The sequence below is a fragment of the Octopus bimaculoides genome, chromosome 4, assembly GCF_001194135.2.
Source record: "Octopus bimaculoides isolate UCB-OBI-ISO-001 chromosome 4, ASM119413v2, whole genome shotgun sequence".
Taxonomy (NCBI): Eukaryota; Metazoa; Mollusca; class Cephalopoda; order Octopoda; family Octopodidae; genus Octopus; species Octopus bimaculoides.
Genome location: NC_068984.1, coordinates 132935948 through 132944997, shown reverse-complemented (window position 1 = coordinate 132944997; position 9050 = coordinate 132935948). Strand labels below are relative to the sequence as shown.

General features: G+C 38.7%; 1 protein-coding gene across 2 annotated transcripts in view; it reads left to right on the top strand.

Annotated features, from left to right (window-relative positions):
* LOC106878805 (uncharacterized) overlaps positions 1-9050 on the top strand; it is a 43505-nt gene that overhangs the window by 25867 nt on the left and 8588 nt on the right. The window contains exons 1-3 of one of the 2 annotated variants that reach the window (XM_052967507.1): positions 2430-2686; positions 3410-3574; positions 6112-6150. In XM_052967507.1, the coding sequence (XP_052823467.1) occupies positions 2599-2686; positions 3410-3574; positions 6112-6150 (292 nt within the window). In that variant the 5' untranslated portion in view covers positions 2430-2598. Of the gene's footprint in view, positions 1-2429; positions 2687-3409; positions 3575-6111; positions 6151-9050 lie in introns of those variants that run through there. The other variant, XM_014928149.2, reaches the window with a different exon arrangement.

Genomic DNA, 9050 nt, shown 5'->3' with positions numbered 1-9050 from the left:
AAATATTTGAAAATATTCATATTATATATGTATATGTAAAAAAAATAGGCACAGGAGTGGCTCTGTGGTAAGTAGCTGGTTTACCAACCACATGGCTCTGGGTTCAGTCCCACTGCATGACACCTTGGGCAAGTGTCTTCTACTATAGCCTTGGGCCAACCAAAGCCTTGTGAGTGGATTTGGTAGACGGAAACTAAAAGAAGCCCATCGTATATAACAAAAGAAAGAAAGAGACCTCGATATTATGTAAATAGAGGAATTTATCTGTAAATAATATGTGGCAATTATTCGGTAGCCATGATAAAACTCCAAGTTTTGGATGTCATGGCGGAAACCCACGCCGCCATCTCTTCAGTTATCTGGCCATAGCATTTTTCGATGCATTTCTTTGATAAAACTCAGAGTTTTATCATGGCTACCGAATAATTGTTACATATTATTTACAGGTATATATATATATATATATATATGACAGGCTTCATTCAGCTTCTATTTCTATCTACAAAATCCTCATCCTCTCAGAAGGCTTTGATCAGACCAAAGGCCATAGTTGAAGACACTTACCCAAGTTGCTGCACAGTGGGACTGAACTTAAGACCATATGGTTGGGAAGCAAGCTTCTTAACCACACATCTATGCATGCACCTATGCATCCCATGCCTGTGCTTTATATCTATATTTTTATTATGACTAATTAATGATTCATTTCCTGCTACTTAAGTTATGATAAGGAATCACTATGGTGGTGATACTCAAGATTAAAGTGGTAGATCTAAAAATACTGCTTGATTTAATGCATCTATCTATTCCTTGGGCTCATTTAGCAGAATTCTTTCACTTATATTTAGTCCAGGCGCCTGGTTTCTCCTTGCCTTCATCTTCCCCGGAGCCTATAATTTACCATAATTTAGCAGTTCGGCAAAAAGAGACCAATAGAATAAGTACTAGGCTTACATAGAATAAGTCCTGGGGTAAATTTCTTCAACTAAAGGCAGTGCTCCAGCATGGCCACAGTCAAATGACTGAAACAAATAAAAGGATAAAGGAATACCGAGACATCCCTACATCAATCCCACAAATGAAAGAAAATCTGCAAAATAAAGAACACTGACTCAGCATCATCATCATCATCATCGTCGTCATTTAACATCCGCTTTCCATGCTAGCATGGGTTGGACGATTTGACTGAGGACTGGTGAACCAGATGGCTGCACCAGGCTCCAATCTGATCTGGCAGAGTTTCTACAGCTGGATGCCCTTCCTAATGCCAACCACTCCGAGAGTGTAGTGGGTGCTTTTACGTGCCACCGTCACGAAGGCCAGTCAGGCGGTACTGGCCAGATATGGCTGGTTTAAATGTTAAGGGTTCGAAATGAAGTCCTGTACATATTTTGGGGTTTGAAATGAAGTCTGGTGGGATATTACTTGACCATCTCACTCATGGTCTTTCCTTAGTTTTCCTGCCAGTTGAGTTGGCTTAAAGAATGTCATGTGATCCTTTGCTGTGGCATTCAAGCCACAATTACTATTCATTGACTAAATATTTTTCCTTGTCACATAATGTATTCTTTTTCACTTTTTAAATGCTCCATCCATTAAACATGTTGGTACACAATTGCCTCAACATTACATTTTCTTCCTGAATGCTGTCTGAGATTTGTCTGGCTTCATAATACATTGTATCTATTGTAGTCTGTCTGTCTATCTTTCACTCAATTCATAGCTGTGTCGGTTCTTTTACTCCTTGCTGTCTCTCTCTCTCTCTCTCTCTCTCTCTCTCTTGTTACCTTCTTACTCTCTTCAGTCACATCTCTCACACATTCTCTCTTGCTTTCCATTACATTCTCTTTTTCTCATTCCTCTCACTCATTCATTTTTCTTTTTTGTTTCTGAAAAAGCACACACACAAATAAACACCCGCCTCTCTCTCTCATACACAAACACATGCACACTCTATCTCTCTTTCATGCACACACACGTTCTCCTTCTCTCTCTCTCTCTCTCAATCTATCTATCTATCTATCTATCTATCTATATATATATATATATATATATCTATATATATATATATATCTTTCACACACACTCTCTCTACCTCTCTCTCTCTCTCTCTTTCACATACATATTCACATTTTCTCTTTCCCTCTCTTACATACAAGCGTGCACATACTCCCACACATGCACTCTTTCTCTCTCTCTCTCTCTCTATCTCTCTCTCTTTTTCACACACACTCTCTATCATACTCTCACACACATATACACACATCATATTCCCTCTCTCCCCTTCTCTCTTTCCTCACACACACACATGTGATTTTCTGATATATGATTCATATTGGATGTATCTATGACTCTCGTAATAATGACTTTCACGTGACAAATCTGGGTCATGGTCAATTGAGACAGTTGACACCATGCACTTTCAGTGTTCTCTTCATATCTCGACATTAATAATAATAATAATAATAATAATCCTTTCTACAAAAGGCACAAGGCCTGAAATTTTGGGGGAGGGGACTAGTCGGTTACATCGACCAGAGTGTTTCACTGGTACTTAATTTATCAACCCTGAAAGGATAAAAGACAAAGCTGACCTTGATGGAACTGGAACTCAGAAAACAAAGACAGGAAATACTGCTAAGTATTTTGCTTAGTGTGCTAACAATTCAGCCAGTTTGCCATCTTTGTAATAATAATAATAATCCTTTCTACAAAAGGCACAAGGCCTAAAATTTGGCGGGAGGGGCCTAGTCGGCTACATCGACCTCCAGTGTTTCACTGGTACTTAATTTATCAACGCTGAAAGGATGAAAGGCAAAGTCAACCTCAGTAGAATTTGAACTCAGAATGTAAAGACAGATGAAATACCACTAAACATTTCGTCCAGTGTACTAACAATTCTGCTAACTTGCCGTCTTAATAATAATAATAATAATAATAATAATAATAATCCTTTCTACTAAAGGTACAAGGCCTGAAATTTGGTAGGAGGGGACTAGTTGATTACATCGACCCCAGTGTTTCGCTGGTACTTAATTTATCGACCCCGAAAGGTTGAAAGGCAAAATCAATCACAGCAGAATTTGAACTCAGAATGTAGCGACAGGTGAAATGCTGCTAAGCATTTTGCTCAGCATGCTTACGATTCTGCCAGCTCACTGCCTTAATTATTTATCTGTTACACGTAGTATATAAACCTAGTTATTGACAAACATTTACAGAAGTACACACACCTGTGCATACACTCATACACACACAGGCATATGCATACGCATACACATATGTCCACACATATGTCCATACACACAGTCACACACACACACACACACACACACACACACACACACACACACCCATACAGAAGGAAATTGTTATAGTAATTGCAACTAAGAATTCCATTATGTTTCAGTGATTTCACGTGGATGTGCTGATTGGTGGATGTTTAGCTCCATTGTTTCTGACTACCTCGGTTGCCAGGAACAAGTCCCAGCATGGATGAAGCCCCAGGAATGGTGTTTCTGTGACACAGACCTCTGCAATGGCCAATCAATGGCAGATGTGAAGAAACTGAATGGTAAGGACAGAAAAAGATGTGCTTTGTTTAATTTCTAAACGTTCAATGGTTGATGTCTCAAATTACTTTTTGTTTAGAAGGTCTTGGTGTAAAACTTCATCTATTGCATCCAAGGCCTGAAGTGTTATTGTGCTTGCAGCCCTAATCATAGTAGAATTTGTAGTAGCTCTCATACAACTTGATAGAGTTTTAGTCCATTCACAATTTTGTACCGCTTATTTATTTATTTTTTAATTTTTTGACCATTGAGAGAAAGACATTACTCTCTCTCTCATTGTTCAAATGCATCGGCCACATAAACTGCAACCCAAAGTTGCCTCCTCTTCTGCTGCCTGCTTGTGTGTGTGTGTGTGTGTGTGTGTGTGTGTGCACATGCATGTGTGCGTGTGTGTGTGTGTGTGCATGTGTGTTAGCGGCTCCCAGCCAGAACAGGAACCAGCAGAATGATTTGGTGTCTATTCTTATTCATCTAGTCTTATATGGAATACTGTCAGTGGAATGAAACATTGATTTTCTGCAATTCAGTTTCCTGGTATTCTTTTTTTATTTCATCTCACCAACATTTTCTGTTTACACTGGCACAATGTCAATTAGAACGACAAGTGTTCCAATTGGTTCGATCAATGGAGCAACCTGCTCACGAAATTAATGTGCAGGTGGATGAGCATTCCAGAGATGCATATAGCCCTTAACAAAGTTCCTAGGGAGATTCAGCATGACACAGAATGTGACAAAGCTGGCCCTTTGAAATACAGGTACAACTCGTTTTTATCAGCTGAGTGAACTGAAGCGACATGAAATAAAGTGTCTTGCTCAAAGACACAACATGCCTCCCGGTATCAAACTCAATCTATTTACACTACATGGAAATAAAAGACAGACAGGCATATTAAACACACACCCCAATTTCAACAGCCCTTATTCTGGAAAAATTGGTTTTAGTGCACTAAAGCTTGTAATATTTAAAGTAATTATCAGGCAGCAAGCTGGCAGAATCCGTGTGCTGACAATTTGCTGACAGACAATTCACCGACAGACAATTCCCACACAGCCTCAGACTCAACACAGAGGCCTACATCAAGTGCCTGGAGGAGGTTGTGCTGCCCTGGGTCAAGAGGGTGGCTGCTGGAACACCCTATGTCTGGCAACAGGACTCTGCACCATATCACACGATTGTCCTGTCTGTAAGTTGTCTGTTGGCCAACTGTCTGTCGACGAATTGTCTGTCTACCAGCAAAATCGTTTGCACATCAGGCAAAATGCTTAGAAGCATTTCATCTGTCTTCACATCCTGTGTTCAAATGCTGCAGGAGTCACTTTGCCTTGCATCCTTTTGGGGTCAATAAAATAAGTACCAGTTGAACACTGAGGCTCATTTAATTGACTTAGCCCCCTCCTTCAAAACTGCTGGCATTGTGCCAAAATCTGAAACCAATCATCATCGTTTAACGTCTGCTTTCCATGCTAGCATGGGTTGGATGATTTGACTGAGGACTGGCGAACCAGATGGTTGCACCAGGGTCCAATCTGATCTGGCTGAGTTTCTACAGCTGGATGCCCTTCCTAACGCCAACCACTCCGAGAGTGTAGTGGGTGCTTTTATGTGCCACCGGCATGAGGGCCAGTCAGGCGGTACTGGCAATGGCCACGCTCAAAATGGTGCTTTTTACATGCCACCTGCACAGGAGCCAGTCCAGCGGCACTGGCAACGACCTCGCTCAAATGTTTTTTCGCGTGCCACTGGCAATATTTAAAGTAAATAAACATATAGGACCTGGGGTGAATTTTGAGGCATTTTTGTTTTGTGGAAAAAAAAATGCATCTTATATGCCATTAAATACGATGTTTCATGTATTGGATAACTGGTTATGATAGAACAAGGATTTCAAAGCTGTTACTTTTATGTATAATAAACTATTATATGAAGTTTATAATTCACATTATTCACAAAGGTGAATTGGTAGAGTCTTTAGGTTGTTGGATATAATGTATGGTATGTTCCAATTTGGTAAACAGAAACTGAAAGAAGCCCGTCATATATATGTATGTGTATATGTGTGTCTCTTTGTGTCTGTGTCTGTCCCTAACCACCGTTTGACAACCAGTGTTGGTGTGTTTACGTCCTCGTGACTTACTGGTTTGGCAAAGAGACCGATAGAATAAGTGCCAGGCTTAATAAAAGTTAAGTACTGGTGTCAATCCATTTGACTAAAATTTCTTCAAGCCAATGCCCTCACATGGCTGCAGTCTAATGACTGAAACGAGTAAAAGAATAAAAGAATAAAAGAATAAAAGAATAAAAGAATAAAAGAATACCCTCAAAGTTTGGATTGAAAATAGGAATCACATTGATGTCAAAGTCAAGTGTTTGATATTAGAAACTTGGGTTTCGTAAATGTTGAAATAGTTTAACCCTTTTGGTACCAAGAGTATTCCTGGTTCTATGACACAAACTTTGAAAACTGTCTGACCCATATTAGCATGAGAAAATACATAAGAATATATTTTTCTACCTTTGTTTACTTACTTATTTTCAGGTGAAATTCATGAATTCAATCAAGATGCAGAAAATCCAGGTAAGTACTTGTATATTCCAGTGCTTATAGAAGGTTCCCTTTAAATTCCTCCTGGTAAACACATCACTATAATTTCATTTTGTAATTTTATTACAAGGTAATTTACATTGTGAGCCAATACGTCATTGGTAAATTCATCGTCATGCCATATACGTCATCGGTAAATTCTTCAACATGAGTTTGTTATTCACAGAGTAAAATGCATTGCTAAACATTATGTAAACTTTTTATTCACAGAGTAATTGTGCTGCTTTTCATTAACAATGAAAAAGAAATTTGAAAGAGAAATAATTCCATCCTACAGTTTGGAAACGTTTAGAAATCTTGGAAAAGAAACAATCAAGAAATAAAGTAACAATTGATCAGTATATCACCAGCGCAGAAATTCCTCATTATTACATAAAGCATTATAATAGTGCAGCAAGAATTAGACATGTTGTCAATGGACATCAACAAAATTGTGAAATACTGCATTGTTTAAGTGACATTGATCATAATGTGTTTTTACAATGGTTTTTTTTTTTACTTTCTGGCCTTTCCTCCAATTGAAAATAATGCATTTTTGTAATTTCATTTTTAAAAGTAACTTTTTGTATTTTTCATTCTTATATTGAGTAAATTCAATTCTAACGAATTTTTATTGTTTTTGAATTTATTTTGCATTGTTTACTGTGTAATATTTACTCTGTGAATAAAAACTTTAAATAATTACATTTAGTAATGTAATTACTCTTCAGATAGAAAGTATGAGCTATAAATTTATTGTTGATGTATTTGAAATGCTTACGAATTTACTGATGACATATTGCCCAAAAACCCTAATTTACCTTGTAATAAAATTATCAGGTGATGAAATTTCAGGGGATGTATTACCTGCAATGTAATTAGCTATGACGAATTTACTAGACACCTTTATAGTTAATTTTGTTATGCTCTTTGTGCTACACCACATCTTTAAAGTCATTATATATGTTTCTAAGCTTAAATATCCTTATACTTCCTAGTGCAATACATCTATAAACTCTGCAGATCATACCCTACATATTCATTATGACTAAACATTTATATCTTCCAGAGTATTAACTCATCCTCAGGTCATACATTGTGTGGAGGCGCAATGGCCTAGTGGTTAGGGCAGCGGTCTCGCGGTCATAGGATCGGGGTTTTGATTCCCAGACCAGGCGTTGTGAGTGTTTATTGAGCGAAAACACCTAAAGCTCTACGAGGCTCCGGCAGGGGATGGTGGCGAACCCTGCTGTACTCTTCCACCACAACTTTCTCTCACTCTTACTTCCTGTTTCTGTTGTGCCTGTAATTCAAAGGGTCAGCCTTGTCACACTGTGTGACGCTGAATATCCCCGAGAACTACATTAAAGGTACACGTGTCTGTGGAGTGCTCAGCCACTTGCATGTTAATTTCACGAGCAGGCTGTTCCATTGATCGGATCAACTGGAACCCTCGACATCGTAAGCAACGGAGTGCCAACAACAGGTCATACATTGGCAACCAGTTTCAAGTGCTTTCTGATTCCCTTATCCAGAATATCAAAGCCATTATAAGACTTAACAAAGCGAGTGTAAATCTACTGCTACTAAATAAACCATTGTGTAAATACTAGATCTGACAAAATTTTAAGAAGGTAAAGTTATATGAAGTACCATACAGCATCATTTTCCAAACTGGTCAGTGTATGGTTTTAGTCAGGAAGAAGAGACTGTATCCATGATCTTTGTTGACACTCTACTTTGATGTGATTGTTTGTTTAGCTTGAATTGCTGCAGGACGATGTCTGTACAAAAAATGTCGACATTCAAGGAAAGAAAAACTGAAATTAGTGAAGTTCTGGCAAGCTTGAGCAATATAGAGTTGAATACAGATTCAGCAGCAAATGTAAAAGCTTTCTTTGTAGGATTACTAATTGATTTCAATATTTGGCACAAGGCCAGCAATTTCGGAGGAGGGAATAAATCAATTACATCGACTCCAGTATTCGACTGGTACTTGTTTTATTGACCCAGAAAGGATAAAAGGCACAGTCAACCTTGGCAGAAATTGAACTCAGAGCCTGAAGATGGATGAAATACCACTAAGTATTTTGCCCAGTGTGCTTGCTGCCCTATGTAAGATTACTAATTATGGAGCAAACATGGTTGGAGAGGATTTAGTAGGAGGATTTCAGAAAGTTGATAAGGATCCTTTTAGAAATGAACCAGAAGAACCAGCTGCAATTAGAGAGATGGAAGGGCATTAGATGTTGATAGTTGTGATAGTGAATAAAAGCCATCTGTTTTCTAGAGAGAGGCAATTTATTTTTTCCAAGCTTTGTCCATAGCTTTCTCATCTTAATATATTGAAACAGAGCGGCTATGTAAGCAGCATTTGTAGAATTTGAGATTATGAGCTTAGATTATGTTGGGATATAGATGTGAAGGACATGACTATGAAGATGGTTTCAGTCCCTTGTATAGTGGCTTCAGTCCCCTTTATAGCAGTTTCAAAGGGGTCAATTGTGTGAAGGATATTTTCGCCCAGGAATACAAGAATAGTCGGTGGCCTGGCTCTTCATTGATTACAACAATAAGTGTTCCAGTTTATCTGATAAACTAAACAGTTTCCTCATGAAAGTAACATGCAAGTGGCTGAGCATTCCACAGACACGTGTACCCTTGGATAACATCAGTGGCATGGAGAGGGGAGACCAGTATGCATGGGCGACTGCTGGTCTCCCATAAACAAACTTGCACGAACTTGTGCCTTGGAGGGTAACTTTCTAGGTGCAATCCCATGGTCAGTCATGACCGAAGGGGGTCTCAGCATATATACACACATATATATACATACACCCACACACACGCGCGCGCGCGTTCACACACACACACACACACACACACACACACAC